Source organism: Hypomesus nipponensis, chromosome 14 (genome assembly GCF_054491055.1).
Source record: "Hypomesus nipponensis isolate SF chromosome 14, ASM5449105v1, whole genome shotgun sequence".
NCBI lineage: Eukaryota > Metazoa > Chordata > Actinopteri > Osmeriformes > Osmeridae > Hypomesus > Hypomesus nipponensis.
In genome coordinates this window covers 20,525,413-20,552,604 of record NC_140374.1, presented here as the reverse complement: position 1 = coordinate 20,552,604, position 27,192 = coordinate 20,525,413, and the positions used below count along the sequence as shown (strand labels likewise).

The following is a 27,192-nucleotide window of genomic DNA, read 5'->3' as shown; positions in this document are numbered from 1 at the left end:
AGAGAGACAGAGAGAGAGAGAGAGAGAGAGGGAGAGAGAGAGAGAGAGAGGGAGAGAGAGAGAGAGAGAGAGAGAGAGAGAGAGATCCCTGTGAGGTCTGTGAGATCTCCTGGCACCTGGAGTGAAAGGCTGGCATCGGGCACGTTAAGATGGCAATCAGTATTCTGATCACTCTCTCCTAATGACAGGGGATTTACCGCCTGCCTGAAACACATCCACACTGATTTACCCCACATGACACACACACACATGACACACACACACACACACATGACACACACACACACACATGACACACACACACAGAGTCAAGGGGCACTGCTTCAAACCCCCTGGAAATGAAGCTGGTGTGAGAGTCCGAGCCTTGATACCTGGGCTGATTTGGCAGTCCTACATAATCTGTGCTGTAATGAATTAACAGACGAAGCTTCAGCAGAGCTGAAGGTTTTCCCGTGGATAAGATCTCTGCTATGACAAATCCTTCGCTTAGACTATCTCTCCCTCCATCTTCACGCCCGCATAAGCCCTGGAGGATCAGGGTCTAATTGCCAAACGAGTATGAGAGATAGAGAGATAGACCAGGAGGGGGAGAGGTATGAAGGAGGGAGATAGGCAGTCTCATACTGAAGGGTGTGAATTTATGCAGATTATCTCTAAGAGTGAAGAGTCAGAAGCTCATCATATTACTTTAGGAGGTAATGTACTTTTACTGACGTTCTCGAACGACTGCCAGTCATGCTGTATATACAGTGGGTATTATTCCTGAGTGGTGAGGTTGTCGGAAACACTGTAACACTTGTAACAATTCCATCTACACCCATGCAATCCATGGACAAAATTGTATTTCATGCTTTGTGGCTGAACATGTAATGTTTCTATTTCATGTCAACCAAAGTGAGCGGCTAATGAAAGTATAAGACTGCTTAACACTATTTGTGTAACGGCTCAATCAGCGTGTTACTTGACACAGAAACGAGCGATCGGCTTCCAGTGTGAGACAGATGACTACAGTACAGTGATGTAGAGCTTTCACTTCCCATGTCTTCCTCTGTCTCTCAATCTATGTCTCTCTTGGTCTGTCTCATGTTATAGCTCTATGTCTCTCTATTTGCCTCTGAACACAGCTGTCTCTCTCTGTGTCTCTCACTCTACAGTGGTCTCTATCTGTCATGCTCTCTCTCTCTCTCTCTCTGTCTCTCTCTCTATCTCTCTCTCTCTCTCTCTCTCTCTCTCTCTCTCTCTCTCTCTCTCTCTCTCTGTGTTATCTATCTCTATCTATCTTTCTACTGTATTTATCTATCTATCTACTGTATCTATATTCTCTCTATCTATCTCTCGCTCTCTCTCTCTCTCTACATATCAGCCTGTGTGTGTTTGTCTCACTCTGTGTCTCTGTCTCTGCTTTTTGACTATCTCTCCATCTCTCCATCTCCCTGCCCCTCTCCCTCAATCTGTCGGATGGATTCTCCCTTCTGTCTGCAGAAGTGACGATGCTGTCTGTTCTGCTCACATTCCCTCCTACCGACCGACATCTCGACATGTGGAGAAGGATGTTCCTGTCTCCCTCGTCACAGCAGAGACGTCGCTGTTCACATCCCTCCCTCCCTCCCTCCCCTCCCTCCCTCCCTCCCTCCCTCCCTCCCTCCCTCCCTCCCTCCCTCCCTCCCTCCCTCCCTCCCTCCCTCCCTCCCTCCCTCCCTCCCTCCCTCCCTCCCTCCCTCCCTTTGTGCTGTCCAACCCACATGACGGGGTTCTCCTCTTTAGAAGCATGCCAGTCCATCAAAAAAATCCCCACGCGGAGGGAAGAGAAGGAGGAGAGAGGTGGGAGAGGAGTCAGACTAGTTACAGACATACACTGACACGTCTGACGCTTACTGAAGCCGCCACATCACAGGGGTTGTCATGTCCATGACCATCTCCGGATCAGAAACCAAATATGACATGTTAAACAAGGTCCAGGTACGATTTTCTGCATCAACGTTAACATGAATCACATATCCTTAATCATTCTCCTACAGAGTTATCTGAGAAGAACTGCAAGAGCTCTAAATTAAAACCCTTCACCTTGACACCATATAAATGTAATTCTGTCAATATAAGATATATAAATAGATAGAGGTGTAGCCATTCATAATCTACCTGAATATTTAAATGTCTCTTTGGGCGACTAGGAAGAGAAAGATACTTGATCAATCGGCAGAATTCTTCCTCTGCAATAAGGAGCGTGCTAATTAAAACTGCGGACCAATCTAGCAGGTGTCAACACCGAGGTAAAGGATGAAAGTAGTTAGAAGTGGATCTGTGTTCACTCTTTGGTCATCCCTCAGACAAAAGTCTTAAAATATATATTTATATTTATTTGAGTCAGTTAAAAATCATAATATATGTACATATTTACCATTTATCTTTTTCTCTCTATAGAGATATGTTGTTTTTTTATTTATATACTGCATAGCCTGCATGCATTTATGTTGTGTGTGTGTGTGTGGACATAATAAATAAACAAATCTAAAGTTAAACCAAGACTAAACATTTCTCCCATGGTCCACTCAAACCGCTCCATCTAAAAGAGATTGAGACGCTTTGAGCTGTTCTTGTCAAAGAGGAGTCTTTGTTAGCTTTTAGAGAAATGTTAAGGAGACCTTTTCAACGTGGCGCTCGACAGTGTCTGTGAATGTTAATGCTCTTTAATGAAGAGAGGAAGACGGCAGTGTGCAGTGCTGTCTGAGCACACCCCCTGAGGAGAACAACGTGAAGAAGATGGAGGAAGGAGACCAAACAACTGTCTTAAAGGCTTTTAAGTTTAAAGCATTCTCGGCTTCACGATGCAAAGCGAAACTATGGTGTGACATTGGAAAGATTGCTTTTTTTAAAAGGTTTTGGTCAAGAATCAGCATTAACGTTGGTTGTGAGAAAGCCTTCTCAAGAAAAAGGGCTTTCCGCAAACGATGACATCAGAGCTGATAGAGGAACCACGGCGACGTTTGGGTGGCGTTTCCACAATGCCTCCGTGCATCACCCAACTTCTTCCTAAGCTTTTCTATTTCCAGAAAGAAACTAATTAATCTGGCGGAAAAACTGTTCTCTTGGCTGGCCTGTCGTGAGTAATGAAGAGAGATTATTGTAGCCATGGAGATCAATGACAAAGTCTACAAGGTGTGAGAGTGTGTGAGGGTGTGTGAGGGTGTGTGAGAGGGTGTGAGTCAAAGAATAAGGACTTCTGAACCCTAGGCAAGGGTGTCGTCATCTCACCTTCCCTAAACCAGGTAGAAAAAATACCATTGTGTCAAACATGACAGATTTAGATGAATTAATGACCTAGGTTATTAATAGGTGGAGATGCATATATTAACCACTCTGGGTAAAGGTAGCTTTAATTATGCAGCCAGGATAAAAAGCAGTCTGGCTTCTGTTGCCAGTAGGCAGCCGAGTTTGGAACATTTATCACAAATGAATCAACGCCTGACAATGACTGAGATAACAAATGTATTTTTGTTGGATAAAATGGAAATGTTCTCATGATTAGTTGCTTTCCATTCATTAGTGGAGGTTGATGCTGATAGCAGTGCATGTCTCCTTTAACACAAGCTCTGTAAAATAAAATAAAAAAAATCAGCATGAAAAAAGCATGTCAGTATTACAGTAGAAAAAAACAAAAAAAAACGTCTCGGACATTTGTTCAGTTTTCACTGTCCTTCCAGCTCTCAGCTAAACCCACCGGCACAACCCTCACCATTTAATGAGCCATCGTTCCTGTGCAAGGCTGTTTGGGGACGACACACAGGGACGCTCCCTGCCTACTCTACTGTCTGAGGGGGCCTCTACATTGACCAGGGAGTCACCTCTCCCCTGGGGCAGTCTCTCCCTGTGATTTGTGGAGGGGAAAGACTGATGAAGTGCTGTTGCCACCCTGCTTCTTTGCTAGATCAATTCTACATGTAGGAGTGGGCTTTATGAATGATGGAGACCTCCTCAAGTCATCCATACAGCTGCCCAAAGCCCCAGCCCAGGCCCCTGTCGGCCCTCAGCCACAACAAGGCCGGAATAAAGCAATCACTCTTCCAAACAGAACCATGCATTACGCAAACACCCACACACGCACACACTAACAGGAATATACACACACAACAACAGAAACACACACCCACATACCCGCAGACACACACCGACAGGAATGCGCGCACGCACGTGCAGTAATACGCGCACACGCATACAAACACACCCAGGTCTATACCCTGGCCCCAAGCCGACATGAGAATACCAACCTTGTATTTTGATGTCGCTAAATCAATCTTTCAATCCAGTCGCCCCAAAACTGGAAAACAAAGATTCTTTTTTTTTTTTTTTGGTACGTCTTATCACTCCGTTGACTGAAGGCGCTGTGAGCAACCTCCAGCCCCGACACAAGCCCTCTGCTCCCCCGTGAGTGCTGTCACTCTGCTCTCTGGTACACTGGGCATACTGGAGCATCACTGGCGAGGCACGCCCACGGGCGCATGCCAATAACACAGATATGATGCTATTGAGGGATCACTCCCATCATCAGAGGCCTGGATTGCATATTGAAAGCGAGCGGCACACATAGATGTCATGAGTTCTACCTCCTGCAGAGAGGTTGAAAGAGAAAAGTAGAGCACAATGAATACTTGAGTGTTCTGGAGGCTATGACATTGAAAGGCCTCTCCTCTTTTCTGGGAAGATTTCAATAGAAGAAAGGAGCTGCTCGTGCTTTTTAATCGCAACTTTTAGACTGATCGGGTGAAGTTGTACGTGTAGATCACTGAAGATCTGACAGACGTCCTCATTCATGATAATCCTCATATCAAGAACATGGAGAAGAGAAGGAGGAGGAAGAGGAGAAAGAGAGGAGGAGAGGAGGAGGAGGAGAGGAAGAGGAGAGGAGGAGGCGGTGGAGAGGAAGAGGAGGAGAAGTTGCAGTATCTGACACAGGTAAGGAGGATGACTGGCCCTCTTCAGAACACGGCGTACATACACTGCTGTTAAAACCCCCCAACTCATTTTAAAATACACCAGTTAACATGGTGTCTCACAGGCAGAACATAAATTACGCTGTCACACATCGGAGAAGTCATTAATATATCTTATGGTTTTTCATGCGTGTATTAGGAACATGTGTTTTGGGTCAGCGTTATGATTCATAAGTCATCTTCTCAAGGACATTTATAGTACATGAGATATAGGGATGTACTTCCATGTCCTCCCCCTTCCTGTGAGAGTCACAGAGGGTGTAGGGTTGTCGACCAAGGTGGTGTTCTCGGGAATACTCACTGTCCCCCTCCTCCACCTCAAGACAAACACCTCCATCAGACATGCACAACAGCATGCACGTAAGCCACACACGCACACACACGCACACACACACAAACCACAATCTCCCCACTAGTGGAACGTTTTGACAGTGTGCAAAGGATGAGCAAAGAGGAAGTAGTATTTATGAGTTGATCGATACTGTGTCTGGATGACAACATGTCCCTGTTACATTCTGTCACCATGATGGCTCGCTAATTTCGAAGGGAATGCTTTCCCCGCCTCCAATAGGGGGCAGGACAGTTTAATTGGGCAGTAAAAATGCCAATCAAGAGGTTACTTGTTGTTCCTGGGGGAGGTCATGATGAGGGTAAATCCATGGGAGGAAATATATTCACACAGCCCTCTCAGAGACACTCCTAACCCCTGACATCCCATTTGGGCTGTAATTCCAGGCTGTTAAAGTGACAGTGAGACCAAACCTCTGAGCCACTGGAGGGGTGGGGGGGGGCAGGGGCTGATCACAGAGCATGGCCTCTGATTCATGTCCTGCTGCGGGTCAGAGAGAGGGAGGGAGATGGGGGAGGGGGGGAGTAGGGGAGAGGGGGGGGTGAGAAAGGGGGGGTGAGAGAGAGGGGGGAGGGATAGAAGTGGGGTGAGAGAGGGGGGGTGAGAGAGAAGGGGGGTGAGAGAGGGGAGGGTGAGAGAGACAGAGAGAGAGAGAGAGAGAGAGAGAGAGAGAGAGAGAGAGAGAGAGAGAGAGAGAGAGAGAGAGAGAGAGAAGGGGGGGTGTTTGCATGTTAGGGTGTTTGTGGGGTTAGTACTGGTCAGAAGAGCAAGCGGAAACCAAGAAACCCTCTTAAGATGATAATGACAAACAGACAGCAGCCTGTAATAACCATGTTATTCACCTACCCCCTTACAAATAATAGTGAATATAAACAAAATCACACAAAAATGCACAAAAAAGTTACAGAATTCTATAAATACATTTTTTATGTAAAAACGATTGTATTCATCTAATTCAGTAATATTGTTTAATATTGAAGATTTATAGCGTTGTGTGAGGAATATAATTTTTGGTCTATATAAAATGTTGGCGTAATGCTGTTCATCAATTTATATTCTAAATATAATCTCTGTTGTATATTTATTTTGACCACAAATATGCCGCACAGACCACACGTTAACGTTATTTCCTCTAAACTTATGTGATTCATTCCACTAACCGTAAACCGGTAACGGGTAGGGGGAGTAGGACAGCCCTTGTCATTACCGTAGTTGCTCCTCCTCTCCCGAGCTGTGAAGAGTTAACGGAGCAGTGGGTTTGCCCATTCGGCATGTGAGTGACGCTATCAACTCGCAATCCCTCAACTTTGCCTGTTGCCACGCTCTGAGACAAGGAGCGCCGCGGTGGACGAGTTTACCGCCGATCAACGTTGACAGTCAGATCAAGCGAGGAACAACGTCGCCTTTTTTGATGCAATCTGTTTTTTCCTGTATATTCGCTTTTCAGTAATATTGTTTAAGAACAATGAATTTAGTTTCGCTACGGACTCTCCATGTTGCGTAGGCTACGTCAAGGCTTTATCTGCAAGTAGTGGACCTGCTGGGATTCTGCGAGGAGATAGTTTTGTTGGAAAGACAAATATGCCTCGGAGGAAACAAGAAGCGCCCAAGCGCGCAGCAGGTACGTCAGTGGTTAGGCTACAGTTACAGTGTTTGAAGAAGCAGAATAATCTTTATGCGTTTCGATTGGACCCAGTCTTCGTTTCCATTTTATTTCAGCGTTGCATTACTCTGTTTTTCCACTAGACAACTTCAACTGTCACTCTTCAGCGTAAGAGGCTAGGCTACTTATCGACCAAAAATTACGCAGTAATTAAGCAGTTAGTATAGTTATTTCACCGCCCTGACTGTTACCATTACCATGTGTGTCCCTTGCGAAGTATCTTCGCTATACAGTAGCCCATCGGATTGGTTTACAGCAGTGAACTTTCGCTACTCATTGTTTGTCACAGTTCAGCTAACGGCTTGTACACGTTTCCGTGATGATACGATGTTAAAGTAGGCAATGTGGAAAAGGTTGGATTTTCCTCGTGCCCAAGGCGGTACCGCCGTGAAAGCTTTATTTGTGAACATTTCATCCAAGCGGATAAGTTTGGAATCGGGGAGGTGAGGGGCACCTCTCTTTTATTCGTGGGATAAGATAAACAATTTGAGCTCAGACAAAGAGGTTTCGCGGAGTGGAAAAAGCCATAATCGACAGTTGCCATGTCTGATTTGACGGTTGATTGATTGGCTGTCATCCGCCTTTGATCTGTTCCTTCCCGGTTTCCATCAGGAAATCACTCCTCCGTGCGATGCATCCTCTTGACGTCACATTAAAACCACTTTGAAAGCATTGTGTACTTTTTCCTCTCTTTGCAATGGTCAAGTGACTCACCAAAAAACGAAGGGGCTTTTGTGGATTCTTAGTGAGACAACTCTTTTTTTTTTTTTTTTTCTCTCGCTTTTTCCTCCGTATCCCTTTTTCACTCACTCACTCACTCACTCACTCACGACCTCACAAACGCACGCACACACACACACACACACACACACACACACACACACACATACATACTGGAAGGGGTGTAAAAGGAGACGTGAGCTATGTAATGGAAGGGAGGAATGGGTGTGCTCTGTCAGAGCGGCCGTCACAACGGCTTTGTTTCATGTTTGATTTAATTGTCTCTCTTCTGACAGCGCCATTCATCAGTGGCTTTAATGGTCAATCAGAGACAGGCGGAGTGAGTGCTCCCATTCTGTTTAGCCATAAGCTGGCCCAGGCTTTTATTTCATCTAAATGCCCTGGCCTAATGTACGAGCTCACTGTTGAGAAGGGCCGCTGGGGAACACATAAAGCAGATCTGAAAGCTTTCTGATTTCAGATCGCTGGACGTTGTTTTCCCCTCCATCCTCCTCATCTCCTCATTGTCTCTGTGTTGATGTGGGGCACCGACACACTGTTATCTAGACCGGCTTGTGTTTTTAGAAAACAACTTGGTTTTGTGTGGAATTCTTTGTTCATCCATTCATCTCTCTAGCCCCCCTCCCAGTCAGTCAGACTGTGCAGCTGCAAGTTATAAAGTTGTCAACTGTTCAGTTGCACACAAAGGGTGATGATGAATTGATTGCGGCAGAGAGTGCGGTGATGGAGAGAGCAAAGAAAAGCCTGACAGATGATGGGCCTTGATTGGGACCTTAATGGGAGTGCCAGCCCACTGCAACCTTCAGAATATCTCTCTCCCTCCTCCTCACTTCTCTTGTATTCTCTCTATCCCTCACTCCCATTCTTACTCCCTCTTTTCTATCTTCCTCTCCCTCGCTCTCTGCCCGTCTCTCTCTCTCTCTCCTCCCCTCCTCCTTCCTGACCGGGGTCTTTCCGTACTTGTTTGGCCTGCTTCATTAGTGTTCTAATTAGCAGGCAAGCTGATGGAGTCCTGACAGGCTCTCTGATTGGAGAAGACAAGCTCGCTATGCCTGGCCCAATCAGCTCGGCCACCACTTTGATGTAATCAACTTGATATTACACAGAGACACTGGCCGCTGGGAAGCCTCTAACTAGATTTTCCGCTGCAGGTGACAAATGGGTTGGCGTACCTGGGTCAGGTCTGAGTGTTCTGAACAACCAAGGGCAGGCAGGCAGACAAGCAGGCAGACAGGTAGACAAACAGGCAGGCAGGTCGATGAACAGACCGGCAGGTAGACAGGAGTCCTTAACTCTGACGGACCCACGTGTTGTAATACAGGGCTAATTAAGAAAACTCTAGGTCATTTGACAACCAGGCTAGTTTCGGTCCTTCCCAAATCCTCTGGGATTGTACAGCTGCCCTCCAGCTGGCCGTGCACGCCTGTGCGTGTCTGGGTCGCGTGGGGGGATGTGCTGGGCTCTTTCCCAGGTAACGTGTCTGCGGCTCAGACTAGCGCAGTGACTTCCAGTCCCCTGCTCTCCTCCGGCTCCTGCTCAGCTGAGCTCCACACCAGGCAGGGGTGTGAGCCCAGCGCCCAGAGGAGGGGAGAGGGCAGGCAGGCAGGCAGGCAGGCAGGCAGGCAGGCAGGCAGGCAGGCAGGCAGGCAGGCAGGCAGGCAGGCAGGCAGGCAGGCAGGCAGGCAGACAGGCAGGGGGTAACTGTCATTGAACCTGGGTTCCACAACTAGCCTCTCCTGTTTCTGCAGGGTCAGGATTACTGCTGCCAGGTCAGCTGTGCAAGACTGGCAGCCATCAGTCGTGTGTGTGTGTGTGTGTGTGTGCTTCAGTTGGCTGTTGTGACGATGAAAGGAATGGCACCCTTAGGAGAAGGGTCAGCCACAGGCAACTGAGGCAAGTCATCTTCCTCATCCTATCACCCCCAATGTTGCTCATTCCAGTCCGTCTCAAACACAGGAGATGATCCTAGCCGTAGCACTCTTTGTACGACACAGACATGTTTGCAATGGAACATGTATAAGAACTGCAGACAAGTGCTACTGTCACTAATACAGATTGTGAATAGACACACAGTGTTTGCATCACTAAGTGTAACTGTGTGTGTGTGTGTGTGTTAGCACCCCCTGTGTCTAATTGTAGTATGTTGGTATAGAAGGGAGTGGGGTCGCTTGAGTTGTCATTGAATTGTTCACAGGATCAGTCTCAGAGCCTAGCTGTGTGTGTGAATGTGTGTGTGTGTGTGTATGTGACAAGAGATGCGTTTGTTGTGGTGTTGCACGGCTGTTGCTAATGAAAGTCCTGTGGTCGGATTCCTGTGTGCTGGTGTCACGTCTGTGTGATCTATGTGTCTGATAAGTGCATAGCTAATGAGCTGGCTGGCTGTCTCTCAGCGCCTAGTGAAGGGGGTGGGGGGGTGGGGGGGGTGGGGGTGGCCATGATGGAGGGTTTCCCACAGGTATTGACAGATGCCTTTTTGTTTTTGCCACCGGCCCTGACTCCATAAATCCTGCCTGTGTAAGGATAACAATGCCACCCTGCCTGCGAGCGCCAGAGAGGGGAGAAAGGAGAGGAGAGAAAAACAGGGGGGTGTGGACTCGGCCTTGGCAGATGTCAAACACAGGGCAGGGCTTCAGGAGACCACACCCCGGCTCACCCAGAGTATACCGTTAACTATACCTCTGTGTGTGTCTGTGTCTCTTTGTCTCTCTCTCTCTCTCTCTCTCTTTCCGGCTCTCTCTGTCTCTCTCTCTCTCTCACTGTCTCTCTCTCTTTCTGTCTCTCTCTCACTGTCTCTCTCTCTTTCTGTCTCTCTCTCTCTCTCTCTCTCTCTCTCTCTCTCTCTCTCTCTCTCTCTCTCTCTCTCTCTCTCACTGTCTCTCTCTCACTGTCTCTCTCTCTCTCTCTCACTGTCTCTCTCTCACTGTCTCTCTCTCTTTCTGTCTCTCACTGTCTCTCTCTCTTTCTCTCTCTCTCTCTCTCTCTCTCTCTCTCTCTCTCTCTCTCTCTCTCTTTATGTCCTCAAAGGTTTCAGGTCCTCAGTGTGTTGAGGCTGGGCTTGAGCACAGCTCCTTCTTAATGTCTAAATAGTCCCACCGTTGTTGTGATGGATGCAGCTGTGCCGTGGTCACAATGAGTGTGCAGCCTGGACCCCATCCCCCCCATCCCCCCCCCCCCACCCAGCAGCACAGCCGGGTGGGACATGCGCTCTTTTCGGAGAAGCGGAGCCGCTGTGGTCTTCAGGGGTCCTGAAACCTAAGCCGGGAGGAGAATAGCCGGGGCGAGCCAGAGAGCCGATTTCCTTTTCAACAGAGTCATTTATCACTGACCCACCCTTCGCTCCTGACACACTGACGTGTGTCATTTATCAAACTGGCTTTACCAGACACAGGGAGGGAGGGAGGGAGGGAGGGAGGGAGGGAGGGAGGGAGGGAGGGAGGGAGGGAGGGAGGGAGGGAGGGAGGGAGGGAGGGAGGGAGGGAGGGAGGGAGGGAGGGAGGGAGGGAGGGAGGGAGGGAGGGAGGGGAACTAGATGAGTGACCAGGAAGAACAAAGACGGCGAGAGGAATGGGGAGAGAGATAGAGAGAGAAAGGCCAGTTTTGCTCAAAGTTTCTGGGAGCAGTAAAGAGATAGTATAGCGCCCTCCAGGAGGGTGAAGAGAGAGAGAGAGAGAGAGAGAGAGAGAGAGAGGGGGAGGAGGAGGAGGAGGGGACAGGGATGTTTCAGGGATGACTGAGAGAGTCGGGTTACATGAGTTGTGTTTTGATGAGTGACAGAATGTTCTTCCATGACAGTCTCGAGCTGTTTATCTAAATGGGTGAAATATCTGCTTTAGGAGTGCACCAGTGTGTGCTGAGTGTGTGAATATGTATATTTGTGTACTCCAAGAGGAGCGTGTGTGTAGCAATGTGGGAATTGGAGGTGTGTTTTCACTTGTGTCTAGTTGAGTGTGTGACTGGATTTGAGTTTGTGTTCATGCTTTCCTGTCTACCTGCCTACTTGTCTGCTTGCCTGCCTGTCTGCATGTCTGTTTACCTGCCTGTCTGCATGCCTGTTTACCTGCCTGTCTGCATGCCTGCTCCCAGGTGTGCGGTGTGACAGGTATCACTCATGCAGGTTCTGGCCTCTAAGTGAACCCAACCTGGCCTGCTCTCCCATGGCCTAACAGCCTCTCTCCAAGATGGATGCTTCTTTAAAACGCAGATTAATGATGGATACTGGGGTATGGAGCCATCTATCATGAAGAATATTATTTAGGCTGTGCGTGTATGGCTGTAACTGGAGACCAGGACGAGAAGAGGCATGGTGCAGAGAGAGTCGAGCCGGACAGACACTCACTGTGTGATGGATGGCTGTGCTCTCTCTCTCTCTCTCTCTCTCTCTCTCTCTCTCTCTCTCTGTGTCTCTGTCTCTCTCCCTCTCTCTCCCTCCCTCTCTCTGTTTCTCTCTCTCTGTTACGAGACTCCAGCCTCACAGCAGTGGACTACACGAGACAGCCAGAGATGTTCTCTCCCACACTACACTTCCCATGGTGCTTTGCCTGGAGGGGAGAACTTTGGAGAAGTGGATGTAGTTTAACGTGCGTTTGGGAATGATTCCACCGCTGGAATGAAACTCTGCTCGAATGGCTGGATGAGACTTGAGAGTATGGGTTTATAAGATAAAAAAATGTTTTAAAGAAAATGCTTGTGTGTGAGGTGCATCATCGTTTGATAAGTTACTGCAGTCTTGTGTATGACTGAGGCTCTATGTGGCTTTTCTGCAGCCATGAATACAAGAGTACAGTGAAGGGGTCAAGGCAAGGCCAGCTCTGCTACCCCGGCAAAAGAGAAAAAAGGTTGTTTTGTTTTTATCCTCCCTCCTCCCCCCTTTTTTTTCCTATGTCTCTCTCGTCCTCTCTCTCTCTCTCTCTCTCTCTCTCTCTCTCTCTCTCTCTCTCTCTCTCTCTCTCTCTCTCTCTCTCTCTCTCTCTCTCTGTCGTCCTCCCTCTCCTCTCCTCCCACACACCAGTGTGATTTATGATGGCCATCCATCTTAGCCCTGTGTCCATCAGCTCCTCGTTGCTAGGCAATCATGGCAGCATCTGTTTGTTGTGAGTGAGTGAGTGAGTGAGTGGGTGAGAGAGAGAGTGGGTGAGGGAGGGACTAGAGCAGGCATGGGGGTGGGGCAGGGTGAATAGGACTGGACTATGCTTGTCTAGGATAGGCTGTTAGGGACTGGAGCTAGGCAGTTACTGGGGCAAGGCTAGGCAGTTACTGGGGCAAGGCTAGGCAGTTACTGGGGCAAGGCTAGGCAGTTGGGACTGGGGTTAGACTAGCAGTAGAGAAGCTGGGCTAAAGTTACAGCCACACCAGTGTCACAGGGCCTCATTAATCTAGGCCTGGGGGAGAGGACCATAAAAAGATATGACCCATGGAAGTTGGGGTAGGAGGGGGACTGGTGGGAGGTGGGGGGGGGGGGGGGGGTGGAGTTACTGGGTCACTCAGAGGTGTGGCCTGTATGTCTTCAGATGCTGAAGGGCTAAGGTGTTGTGTTTCAGCTCTGGAAACATTATAATAATGTCTTTATTTAGCGAACTCTAACCTTCATCCAAAGTGACACCAAGTGCTAGATTCAAACCTACAAACCTGCAAATCTTGATCTCCAGTCCAGTGCTCTGCAGCTGAGCTGCAGTGTGTGTCGGAGCGTGGCTTCACATGGGTCCTGATGGCCTGAGTTGTTTCGGCTGTTCTGGTGTTTCTTCCAGTCTGATCCAGCAGTTCTTGCGACTGTGTGAAGTAGCAAACATTGGGGCTAGGTCTCTCTCTCACCCTCTCTTTCTGTCTCTCTCTCTCTCTTTCTGTCTCTCTCTCTCTCTTTCTGTGTCTCTCTCTCTCTCTCTCTCTCTCTCTCTCTCAGATAAACTGGTAAAGGTCTGTGCTGCACAGCTGGCCAAAACAATGCTAGCTGCATAGTGGAGGCACTTTGATCCTAGTTGCCTCTCTTTCTCTCTCTCTCTCTCTCTCTCTCTCTCTCTCTCTCTCTCTCTCTCTCTCTCTCTCTCGTTGTCTTTCTTGTTCTTCTTATGTTGTTTTTTTCTGTTATCTTCCTCAATCATTCTCTCTCCCTCTCTGTTTTTCTTTCTCATGCATCCTCTCTCTCTCTCTCTCTCTCTCTCTCTCTCTCTCTCTCTCTCTCTCTCTCTCTCTCTCTCTCTCTCTCTCTCTCTCTCTCTCTCTCTCTCTCTCTCTCTCTCTCTCTCTCTCTCTCTCTCTCTCGTGTTCTCTTTCGTTCTCGTGTTCTCCAATCTGGTCTGACATGGTTCAGCTTTGAGTCTAGCCTGGGGCCAGAGTCCTCTGCTGTTTTTCCCATCTCCTCCAGCTCACTTCCTGCTCGACAATCAGCGGACACAAGGTATTCATGTTCTCATCAGGGGGTACAGGGAGCAGACAATGGCTAAAGAAGTCATGTATCATAGCCCGCTAGCTAGTTAGCATTGTTGTCTCAGGGGCACCCAGCTGGGAAAAGACAACAGCTAAAGAAGCCATTAGGTCTTATACTGTGTATATAAGCCTGCTAGCTAGTTAGCATCGCTGTCCCTTGGCGACTACTTACCTACATGTAGCAATTGAGGACCCAGCTATTGTAGAGTTGTGGGTTAGTACATGTTTTCATCAATTGTATTGGCCTGGCTAGCTATGACACAAGAGTTAGCGGTTCATTCTTTATGGAGGTTACGGTGACTTCCTGTCTTGGCGGGAATGCTTCCTGTACATGACGGCTCCCTGCATAGGCGCTGTGTTAGTTTAGGGGCCAGAGGTCACTGTTTCAGTCCACACGTCAGTTCCAAGAAGCATCAGTCTTTTCTGACGACGTGTTTATGTGTGTTGGAAATAAATGTATCCTCTCTCAAATCACAGCACGACTGAGTGAACTCAGATGGGGATCTGATCTTCACTAGTCTCCTTGTCTGATCCTGATAACAGCAGTGAGACATCTGGAAGCGCCCATCTGGAACCCCCCTAGCTGTCTTTAGGTGCGACCGTGGCAGTGATACTTGTATAGGTTTGCAGTAAATTAAGTTAAAAGGTGTGGTTGGACAATATGCAGCGTATTCCTCTGTCCTCACTCCCCTCTTCTTTCTTTCTGTCCTCTTTCTCCTCTCTCTCTCTCTCTCTCACCCTCTCACTCTGTCTCTTGTGTCATGTGGTGTCTGTGAGGACTCAGGTAGAGTCTTAATTACACATCCTGTTTATCCCGGTGTTGTGTGTGTGTGTGTGTGTGTGTGTGTGTGTGATTTGGCTCCCCTTCTTGCTGGCTGTTTCCCCAGCTGTGGAGGCTGAGAGCAGGATCAGCGGGGGGGAGGGGGGGGTGGGGAGAGAGGGCTCAGGCCTCCACTCTGGAGGAAGAGGGATTTTAAAGTGCCTACCACACTTCCTTCTATTAGGAGACTGATTTGTAAAAGATACTGTTCAAGAAACTATGAGGAAGCAGTGACACAGTGGGAAGTCAGTCCTCATCAGAGGAGAGACATGATTACTATTTAATGGTCTCTGTCTGACCCTGTGCCTGGACTTGGTGTCAGAAGGGCCTAGTTCTGGGCCTGGTTCTGGGCCTAGTTCTGGGCCTGGTTCTGGGCCTGGTTCTGGTCTGTCAGTGTTGTGCCTGCATGTACAGAACACTGCCTAGGCAGTGCTTGTGCTAGTCCTAGTCCCAGGTCTATGGGTCCTAGTCCCAGGTCTATGGGTCCTAGTCCCAGGTCTGTGGGTTCTAGTCCTTGTCCCAGGTCTGTGGGTTCTAGTCCCAGAGCAGTCTGAGGCTGGCCACGATCACATGATCTCTCCCTGCTCGTCAGGGCCCCGTATGTTTATGAAAATGATCCTGCCCAGGAATGCCTGGTGCATGCCAACATGTCACTGTCTTCTCTCAGCGCCTCTGCGTGCATGGGGAGGGGGAGGGGAGGAGGGGGAGGGGGAGGAGGGGGAGGGGAAGGGGGGGGCGTGATTGTGTTAAGTGTATTTGTCAGGTGGTTGTTTTGGTTTTGTGTACATAGTCTGTTTGGGTGGGATGGAGTTGTCCTTGCAATGTAGTGTGTGTGTTTGTGTGTGTGTGTGTGTTGATCACAGTTATTTCTGTGTGAAGCTTGACTGAGATGTGAACCATAGCGCCTGCTCTGACCACAACATTGGAGGCTCCACCCACTCCACTGCCCTCAGCACCCTTACATACAGCACTACTAGTAAACAAACACACACACACACACAGTGTATATATATATAGATATATTAGATACATGGCTAGATAAGACTCTATCCAAGACCATTGTGTTTATACCCCTCTCTGTCTTTCACATTCTGTCTTTCTCTTGAACTCGCTCTCTCTCTCCTCACTTTCTGCACAGCCATCACCTTTTATTAGCTTGATAAATCACCCCTGTTGTCAGTCAAGCCATGGAGAATAATTGGATGTGCTTGTCTCCTGGCGTGATGGATTATCAGTCATTGGGGATTAAATTAACAGATAGTGCTCGGACGTAATGGTTTTTGTTTTGCATTTTAAATTGCTTGGGAGCCGGTCTGAGCGGAGTTTTATTGCTCTCAGTCCTCCACACTGTTTGTCTGTCTGGACATGAAAGAGCAGGTCTCTGTCTAAATAATGCCTGCCTGCCTGCCTGCCTGCCTGCCTGCCTGCCTGCCTGCCTGCCTGCCTGCCTGCCTGCCTGCCTGCCTGCCTGCCTGCCTGCCTGCCTGCCTGCCTGCCTGCCTGCCTGCCTGCCTGCCTGCCTGCCTGCCTGCCTGCCTGCCTGCCTGCCTGCCTGCCTGCCTGCCTGCCTGCCTGCCTGCCTGCCTGCCTGCCTGCCTGCCTGCCTGCCTGCCTGCCTGCCTGCCTGCCTGCCTGCCTGCCTGCCTGCCTGCCTGCCTGCCTGCCTGCCTGCCTGCCTGCCTGCCTGCCTGCCTGCCTGCCTGCCTGCCTGTCTGCCTGCCTGCCTGTCTGCCTGCCTGTCTGCCTGTCTGTCTGATTGTCTGTCTGTCTCCCCTTGATAGAAGTTGACATGTAACCAGCTGGTCAGGACACAAACACATTAACCACCTCAGCCTGACTGGAATCTCCTCCTTCAAATGAGGCCCTCACATGAGCAGCACAGAGAGACAGAGCGAGAAAAGACGAGTGGGAGGGAGGGAGATGATGAAGGAGGGGCAGACACTGAATCCCCCCTGCCTGTTTGCCAGAGCGTGAGCGATTTACCTTCCCAGACCCCCCTCTCCCTCCCCCTGCGCCCCCTGTCCACATTATCATAATTGTGTCCGGGACATGAAGGTCTGGGGAAGTGATCATGTCATTTTATTTACACCCTGCTCGGCCCTTCTCACCAGCGACATGCCAGCCCGTGCCAGGCGGACTGGGGCCGGGCGACGGGCCCTGATCAGGGCCTGTCGCAAGCCATCACTGGAGACTGGCAGCTCATGGATACCCAGTGACAAACCAAATCTCCGACAGGATGGGATGCACCTGCCAAGGCCCCATTAGAGTGGCCCCTTGGTGGGCATGCCTGCTGTGGCTGCGCCTGGGGCCTGGACCCCCCCTGCTCTCCCCCCTGTTCTTCACAGTCCTCCTGCAGATTGGCTGTTAGCACTGGAAATGGGAGTTATTTTCGCGGTGACATTTCTGTTTAGACTGGATGTGTAGGTGTTTGCGTGTGCGGTGGGGGCGACGTAGGAGTTGGGCAGTTGTAAGTCTGCATCCATTGCCATCTGACACCATCTTGTCACGGTTCGTAAGATTCAAATCTCAGGTCATTGTTTTGGAGATAATTTGTTTTTGTCATTGAGTAGAAGAGAGGAGATTAGGAGGACAGGAGAGAAGGAGAGGAGGAGAAGGAGGGTGGCGACGCGCCCTTCGCAGAGACGTTTGTCCCACTTAGGCGTGTCAGACTGACAGTGTGAGGGGCGGGGGTGCGCGGAGGGGGGGGCTGTCACTACAGCGAAGCGTCACTCCCCCGGGACGGACTCACGGGGGGCGCGGGGGGGGGGGCTGTGTCCCCTGTGATCTGTCAGGACCCGACACCCAGCAGGACACCTCATATACTCACACGCACGCACGCGTGCACGTCACCTGTCTGAGGTGAACCGTTGGCACCCACATGTAAAGTGACAAGTCACATTGCCATCTTCTATCCCCACCTCTGAACTCTCTCTGTCTGTCCTTATCTCTCCCTCCCTCTCCCCCCCCCACACTGCTGTGCTCCGGGTGGCAGACAAGGGGACTGGAGGGATGTGTTTGTGGTACAGCACCCGTTTGGTCCTATGGTAGACCTCTGTGCTCAAACTCTGCAGGCTGACCCACTTCTACCTAGTTAGATGACTTGAAACACGTCTCTCTCTGATATGTAAACCTTTCTTTCTCCTTAAAGCCTGCATCGTTTTTGTGTAGCAAAAATAGTCTTGATGGTGGTAAAGGTATGTTTGTGTTTGTGTGCGGACGTGTTTGTGTCGCTGTGTGTGTTTGTGTGTGTGTGTGTGTGTGTGTAGAGGCAGATGAAGAGGCGTCAGACATATTAACTGACAGATGGAGGTTGATCCAACCCATTCATTACCCCAGAGGAGAATGCCATGGCGAGATTGGGCTTCATTAATTTCAGATTTAGTTTTCATTTCAAGCTGTTGCGCCCAGAGATAAATAAAATGGTGCATTATGTTTTTGCCAAGATATTTCTTTTTTGTTTTCCTGCAGTGGAGGCAAGTAAAGCGAGAGATGAGTGTGTGTGTGTGTGTGTGTGTGTGTGTGTGTGTGTGTGTGTGTGTGTGTGTGTGTGTGTGTGTGTGTGTGTGTGTGTAAATACTGGCTGCCGGGAGGAAAGAAACACCAACGGTTGATGAGGTGAAATGGGAGGACTGTAATTTCTCAGCATGGCTTTAAAGTCTCGAACACAGATGGCTCATTTCTCCCTGGGAGTCCTGGGGCTCTCACACACACATATACACACATATACACACACACTTACACACATATACACACACACTTATACACATATACACACACACTTACACACATGCATACACAATCACTTACACACATATACACACACACTTACACACACTTACACACATGTGCACACACACTTACACACATATACACACGTATACACACACACTTACACACATATACATACACACACACATATACACACACACTTACACACATATACACACACACTTACACACATATACACACACACTTACACATATACACACACACTTACACACATATATACACACACGTACATGCACTCTCATTTTCTCACACACTCACTCACACACATGCACTCACACACACTCACTTGCACACTAGAATAGAAAACATCAGTCTTTCCTTGTAGATAATCCCTGTGTTTGATGGCCTCCATGCGACTGTAGTTAATCTCTCTCCTTTTTCTCTGCAGCCTATTCTCCTGAGGACTTGAATGAGGAGGAGCAGCGCTCAGTGGAAGAGGAGGTGGCAGGAGGCGAACCCGACCTTGAAGAGGGGGACGTCCTTGAGGCCGATGACCGGGACCAGGTCACCGTGGAGACGAGGCGTGACCCGGACCCGTTGCTAAGGGAGACGGGCTTCGACGGGGCTAGTGTGGCGGCCGAGCCCTCGGGCCGGGAAACGGACAGCCAATCCCACGCCAGCGAGGCCAGCGACGGTCTGTCGGACTTTGACAGCAGCTCGGTGAAGGCGGAGGAGGGCGCGGCTCAGCCCGGCGCGGCTCAGCCCGGCCTGAACGGAGGTCTTCAGCTGGAGATGACTCCCATAGGCCCTGACACCCTGGAGCAGATGAAGGCCATCTACTCCAGCTTCCTCACCAACTCCTACTGGTCCCCCCTGAACTTTAACCTCACCCAGACCCTGACACCAAAACCCGCCCAGACCCAGACCCAGACCCAGGCCCAGACCCAGACCCAGACCGTGAGCCTGGCTCCTGGGGAGAAGCCGGTGCGCAGCAGCAGTACCAGCAGTAGCTGCAGCAGCAATAGTTATGACTGGCACCAATCAGCTGTGGCCAAGAGCCTTCAACATGCCCAGCAGGCCCGCCACCCTCCGTCAGAGCCCAGTCTCTTCAGCACGGTCCAGCTCCACAGGCAAAACCCTCGCCTGTTTGGGTCCATCTTCACCGGCGCCAGTAAGTTCCGCTGCAAGGGCTGCAGCGCCGCCTATGACACCCTGGTGGATCTGACGGTCCACATGAACGACACGGGTCACTACCGGGACGACAACCACGAGCGGGCGGGCGCCGGGTCCAAGCGCTGGTCCAAACCCCGCAAGCGCTCGCTGCTGGAGATGGAGGGGAAGGAGGACGCGCAGAAGGTCCTGAAGTGCATGTACTGCGGACACTCCTTCGAATCTCTCCAGGACCTGAGCGTCCACATGATCAAAACCAAACACTACCAGAAGGTTCCTCTCAAAGAGCCCATGGCCCCTCTGGCTGCCAGGGTCACCTCCTCCAGGAAGAGAGCTACCATCGGCCTGGACCTCTCCAGATTCCCCCGCTCCAGAGAGGGCACCCCCAAACCCAAACAGCCGTCGTCTGACTCCAGCGATCTCTCATCGAAGGGCTCCAGCCAGCACACCACCCCCCACCACCGCTACGGACACCAGAACGGTGCCAGCTACGCCTGGCAGTTTGAGTCCCACAAGGCCCAGATCCTCAAGTGTATGGAGTGTGGCAGCTCATACGGCACCCTGCAGGAGCTGAGGGCCCACATGATGGTGACGGGTCATTACATCAGAGTGACCGGCTCCTCTGGAAAGAGAGGCAGGCAGGCCGCCCTAGAAACCTCCCCCAGCCCAGCCAGGGTTCTCACCCCCAGCTCAGCCAGGGTTCTCACCCCCAGCCCCGCCCGGGTCACCTCCCCCACTGAGCGGGTCCAGTCGGTCCCTCTGGCCCCGTCTGCCTTCTCCCCAGCTCCTCCTTGCACTTCCTCCCCTCCTGCCACCTCCTCTCCCCTCATAAAAGACATTAAAAAAGAGGAGGAGGAGGAGGAGGAGGAGGAGGAGTGCTCCACAGAGCCTCTGGGAAAGGAGACCGGAGACAAACGGGTGACGAACGGCGAGGAGGTGGACGAGAAGTTTGACGTCTCCTCCAAGTACTCCTATTTGACTGAGGAGGACCTGAAGGAGAGCCCGAAGGGGGGCTTGGACATCCTCAAGTCCCTGGAGAACACGGTCACCTCAGCCATCAACAAGGCCCAGGGTGGCAACCCCAGCTGGGGGGGAGGTTACCCCAGCATCCATGCTGCCTACCAGCTCCCCAACGCCCTCAAACTCCCCCAGGGCAGCACGGGCACAGAGAAATACCCCCCTTTTCAATACATGTTCTCCGGAGGAGAGGGGCTCACCGGCCTTATCAACCCCAGACCCCAGCAGCTGGTGTCCCCTCAGCCTCCCCAGACCTCCCCCCTTCTTCAAAACAACTTCCAGGCTATGGAGGAGCTGGTGAGGAAGGTTTCGGAGAAGGTGGCTAAGGTGGAGAGGAGGGTGAGGCAGCCGCTGCCGTCCCCTAAGAGGGACACGGAGCAGCGGGCCCAGCAGCCTCCCCCCGTCTCCCCCCCCTCCGGCAGCGAGGCCGCCGGCTCCCCGCGAGCCGACTCCCCCAGGGAGCCCTGGAGGTCCGTCACCCCCGCCAACAGCGAGCGCGGGAGCCACGGCGACAGGGCGTCGCCGGGGGAGGCCAGGAGAGAAGCGGGGAGGTCTCCTGGCTCGTCTCTCAGCAGCAGCACTGCCATCATCACGGGCCTGGCCCCCCCAGAGCAGCCCTTCCTCAACCCTCTAAGTGCTCTTCAGTCCATCATGAATGTCCACCTGGGGAAGGCGGCTAAGCCCCACGCCTCCCTGCCACCCCTGCAGGACCCCCTGAGCCTGCTGTCCAGACTGAGCCAGAGCATGGCTGAGAGGGCCGCCGTGGCCGCCCCGCCCCTCCCCACACCGGCCCCCGCCAGGAAGCCCCCTCAGCCGGAGTCCCCCGTGGAGCGTGGCCACTGCCAACCTGATGGGGAGGACCAGCCCATGGACCTGACCAAAGGCAAGGGTGACAGGAGGGGCTCCGTGTGCTCCGCCCCCCTGACCCCCTCCTCCACGGCCTCCTCCGTCTCTCCCTCCACACATGGGACCCCCGTCAAGATGGCGGTGGTCTCCCCATTCTTCCAGCAGCCCGCTCCACGAGAACGCCCTCTCGGACATCTCGGACATGCTGAGGAACCTGACCCAGACTCACCTCATCTCCAAGCCGCCCTCCAGAACCCGGGTCCTGGACAGGACCGACCCCCTGGGATCCACCACGTCGGACGAGGCCGAGGGATCTCTGGGTCACAAGCGGAAGGGCCGTCAGTCCAACTGGAACCCCCAGCACCTCCTCCTGCTCCAGGCCCAGTTTGCCTCCAGCCTCAGGCAGACATCCGAGGGAAAGTTCATCATCCAGGACCTCAGCCCTCAGGAGAGGATGCAGGTCTCCCGGTTCACAGGCCTCTCCATGACAACCATCTCCCACTGGCTGGCCAACGTCAAGTACCAGCTCAGGAGAACAGGCCGAACCAAGTTCTTGAAGAACCTGGACTCGGGTCACCCCCTGTTCTACTGCAGCGACTGCGCGTCGCAGATCAGGACCCCTGCTGCCTACATCTGCCATCTGGAGGCTCACATGGGCTTCAGACTGAGAGACCTGGGCAAGCTCTCCCCCAAACAGACCCTGAGGGAGGGGAAGGGTACGCTGTCTGAGAAGCAGCCCCTGGAGGGCTTCCTCCCAGACCCCCCTGCCCCGGAGGAGGCCGGTAACGGGACGGCGTATCGCTGCCAGCTGTGCGTCCGTAAGTTTGCGAGTAAGCACGCCATCAAGCTCCACCTCAGCAAGAGTCACGGGAAGTCTCCCGAGGACCATGTCCTGTACGTGTGCGAGCTGGACAAACACCAGACAGGCTCTCGTCTTATCAACGGACTGGAAGGCAAGACTGTCGGAGGAGCGGAACTGTTCTGAAAATGCACAGCAATGCCATTCTAACCACTGTTATAATTCAGCTTTATAACTACTGTTCAGAATCAGCACAATGCGGGTTACGTTCATGGCCTCTAAACGTTTCTGGTACATCTATATTTCAATAGAGGATTGTTTCAATTGTGAGAGTGGCTTAAGAGGTAGAGGTTGTGAATTTTTCAAGCTTTACGGGGTCAGTTCACTCAACATATGAAGTTACGTTTGGTCTTATCACTATGCCTCTAGGTCAACAACAGTGAATATAGTAATTTTGTAATTTTGCAACTCGGATGAACTATCTCTTTGATTAGAAAATCTAGTCATTTGAATTGTAGCACTTGCTATTGTATTTTATTTGGATTTTGTGAAGTTGACTTCAAATCATTGGTGAACTGCATGTCGGACAATTGATCAGATCCATATTAAATAAACTTCAGTTTACTTGGGCAGTGCCAAAACACATGGTAAATGATCAGACAATTAAAACACATTTCACATTCTTCCACATAACTTCAAGTTAATGCTTCGGATAGGCACAGATTACGTTTTTTTATATATTTTTTTTTTATCAAGCGCCTTAGGACCCTTACGATTCTACAGTAATAAAGATCTCCATTGCAAACAGAAAAAACTCACACGCATATTCAATGTTAAAAAATACAACAACATTAGAACCAGTGATAGCATAACATCTGGCTGATGTTGCAGAGAAACCAACTGGACTGCATCTTTCTCAAGGTCTTGAGGACTTTCAAATGAGTACTTCTCCCCCCCCCCCCACCCAGGGGCTGTAAGGTGCGGAGCATTTGTGGGGTCATTCCTGTGTCTGGCTCCCATGCCGACGTCTAACGTTGCTCTTACGTTCTGTGACATGAACTTTCTTTGATTCCAGGTCTGTAAACATGTACATACAGTATATATACGCTTCATACTCGCTGTTTAAATTATGTATACTTGTTATATTTCCTTATTTAAGAGGATTACAACTACCCACTGGTGCAGACCCTGAAGAAGTCTAAATGACATTGTTTTGCACAATAGTTTTATAAATGTTATTTGATAAGAAAAAAAGTATAAGAATATGTTCATGCCATGTGCTTCTATGATTAAACTGACTTGATTGCTGCAAACCTTTTTGTGAGTGTTTTTAAAAGACAAAAATATGGATATATACCACTACCTGCACAATGGCTACCTTAGTCAGTTGTTTCTGTGGAGCCAAGCATGTATATGTTAAAATAGCAGTCATTCAGCTAACTATTTTACTTCAGTTCTTGTAAAAGGTATAATTTGTCACATTTGCCAAAACCTCGTAAATCCTGTTGTGAGTAACAACATAGTACAGGTTGTCAGACTCATGAGGGTGTGGCGGTGCCTAAACAGACACAGGACCAACTGTAGTGCCTGTGTGTGTGTTGTCTCTGTGTGTGTGTGTGTTGCCTCTGTGTTTGTGTGTGTGTGTGTGTTTTGCCTCTGTGTGTGTGAAGACTGTAGTGTGTTGCCTCTGTGTGTGTGTGTGTGTGTGTTGCCTCTGTGTGTGTGAAGACTGTAGTGTGTTGCCTCTGTGTGTGAAGACTGTAGTGTGTTGCCGGGAGGCGTCTAGCATGTGGTGTGTGCTGCATGTAAACCAGCAGATGTTGGTGAGTTGGGCCACTGGAGGAGGAGCTGCAGGCAGGGTGGGTTGATCACCTCAGGGCCTGGTGCCATCAGAGGGCCTGGTGCCATCAGGGGGCCTGGTGCCATCAGAGGGCCTGGTGCCATCAGGGGGGCCTGGCAGAGACAGGCCACGCTGGCACACACCTGCTACATCTGACTGGCCCCCCCAGAAAGACACGCACCCCGTCCTCTGCTCCAAGACAGACTGGCAGACGCGTCTTTAAACAAGCCTCTGAAACAGACACTGGCTCATTGGCAGGGGAGGAAAACAGACTAGTCTCACTGCTTCAGTAAAGATGTTTTATGGATAGTTTGGACTCGAGTGGGTGTACACGCACACACACACGAGATGACGCTAGATAACCTGGTTAATGACAGTCCACCACGTGGCCTGAATGACACGGGTTGATATCGCTGCCCTGTGAGACGCGTCTGTCTTCCCCCGGGCGGCTCGGGGGGGGGGGGGAGGGAGGAGCTAAGGTTGTCTGGTTACCATGGCGACGCGGTTGCCCAGCCTCTAACCCTGCAAGCTCACTCAGTCATGGAGGACACCTCAGACCAGGCTGCAGCTCCATCAGGCTGCAGCTCCATTTACTCTTATAAATCTCATCATCTCGCTTCACTTCCCCCCCCCGCACACACCCGGGGAACAGATTAATTAACACACACACACTGTGTGCTGACCCCATCCTCTCACACAAACTCATTACTGCCTCACAGTGTTTCAGACTCGCTGGCGTTGGGGGAACGTTGTTCCGACGCTGCATGCAAACCCTCCGGATGACTCACCCCCCTGGACGAGGCTGGATGAGTCCTCTAACAAAAGGACGATAATTGAAAGATGGGATTTAACACACGAGCCATTGATAGTTTCCAGTGATTTAGAACACCTGCGTTTAGCTGTGGGCTACTGCAGAACAACGCTCTCCTTCTCTAGCTTCTCTTTTATATTTAATTCCAAGGTGTGATTCGGTAACGATGTATTAGGACGATGGAATAGGCCACTATGAAAGCTGAGGGGGGAGGAGGGAGGGAGGGAGGGGGGGGTGGTTAAATGAGTCACTTGACACCATGAGGTTAATACTGTAGCTGCAGGGGAGAGGACTAAATGACAGGACTTTTGCATGGATGAGCATCAGAGAGTCAGAGGAGGAGTCGCTGTCTCAGTAGGAACAGAACACCCAGGGATGCTAGTCTGGATCAGTACTACACACTAGACAGAGCAGGGTAGTGTGCTAGTCTGGATCAGTACTACACACTAGACAGAGCAGGGTAGTGTGCTAGTCTGGATCAGTACTGCACACTAGACAGAGCAGGGTAGTGTGCTAGTCTGGATCAGTACTACACACTAGACAGAGCAGGGTAGTGTGCTAGTCTGGATCAGTACTGCACACTAGACAGAGCAGGGTAGTGTGCTAGTCTGGATCAGTACTACACACTAGACAGAGCAGGGTAGTGTGCTAGTCTGGATCAGTACTACACACTAGACAGAGCAGGGTAGTGTGCTAGTCTGGATCAGTACTGCACACTAGAGAGAGCAGGGTAGTGTGCTAGTCTGGATCAGTACTACACACTAGAGAGAGCAGGGTAGTGTGCTAGTCTGGATCAGTACTACACACTAGAGAGAGCAGGGTAGTGTGCTAGTCTGGATCAGTACTACACACTAGAGAGAGCAGGGTAGTGTGCTAGTCTGGATCAGTACTACACACTAGAGAGAGCAGGGTAGTGTGCTAGTCTGGATCAGTACTACACACTAGACAGAGCAGGGTAGTGTGCTAGTCTGGATCAGTACTACACACTAGACAGAGCAGGGTAGTGTGCTAGTCTGGATCAGTACTACACACTAGAGAGAGCAGGGTAGTGTGCTAGTCTGTATCAGTACTACACACTAGAGAGAGCAGGGTAGTGTGCTAGTCTGGATCAGTACTGCACACTAGACAGAGCAGGGTAGTGTGCTAGTCTGGATCAGTACTACACACTAGATGAGCCTTTGTCTTGCTCATCCTCGAGTGTGTGGGATGCCTCGCCTGGATGATCCCAAAACAAAGGCTGCAGAGATGAGAGAGGGGGGTGGGAGTGTGTGTGTGTGTGTGTGTGTGGGGGGGGGGGGGGCACCCCTCTTTCTCTCTCCTCTCCTCCTACAGAGAGGGCCCCATCAGCTCTTGTCATCCTTCTAATGAATATCAGTTAGATTGCTGTGTGGAGCTGACGAGCTGGGATGTCAGGGTGATTTGTGTGAGTGTGCTGGACTGAGAGGCCAGGCTGACAGAGTGATGAGCATCTACCCCATCATACCAATCACACCAGGAGGACAGACAGGCAGGGAGACAGGCAGGGAGACAGGCAGGGAGACAGGCAGGGAGACAGGCAGGGAGACAGGAAGGAAGACTGACACAGACAGACAAAACAACCAGGGCAGAGGACAGACAGACAGACAGACAGACAGACATACAGACAGACAGACAGACAGACAGACAGACAGACAGACAGACAGAGCATGTTGAAGGGAAAATAATGGCTACCATGTTGTTCGAGCAAAGAAAAAAACTTGTCTATATGTTAGTTGTCTTTTGATCGTTTCATTCATTGATATGATACACGTGCAAGATTGATTTGATGATGTCGCTTGTTCAGGAAGTGAACGGGTTCTTGAGCTTTGTGAAACTTTGATATGTAATCAGTGTGATGACAATGCTAGAAGCAGGTGTTGCTGGGCCCGGTCTTCAGACAGATCGTTGTGATCATGAGCCGTGTCACCTCGTCCTCCTGACCTTTCAGTTTCTTGGAACACGTTGCGTGCTTGGAAGGAAG

The 27,192-nt window shown here is 50.6% G+C and overlaps 1 protein-coding gene across 1 annotated transcript; it reads left to right on the top strand.

Moving 5' to 3' along the window:
- Positions 1–6,505: 6,505 nt before the first annotated feature.
- Positions 6,506–23,847, top strand: LOC146259100 (teashirt homolog 3-like). The gene is given in 3 exon segments (XM_084673017.1): positions 6,506–6,958; positions 19,159–21,893; positions 21,895–23,847. Coding segments are annotated over 3 exon segments (3,609 nt in total). The 5' UTR covers positions 6,506–6,918; the 3' UTR covers positions 22,729–23,847.
- Positions 23,848–27,192: the final 3,345 nt, after the last annotated feature.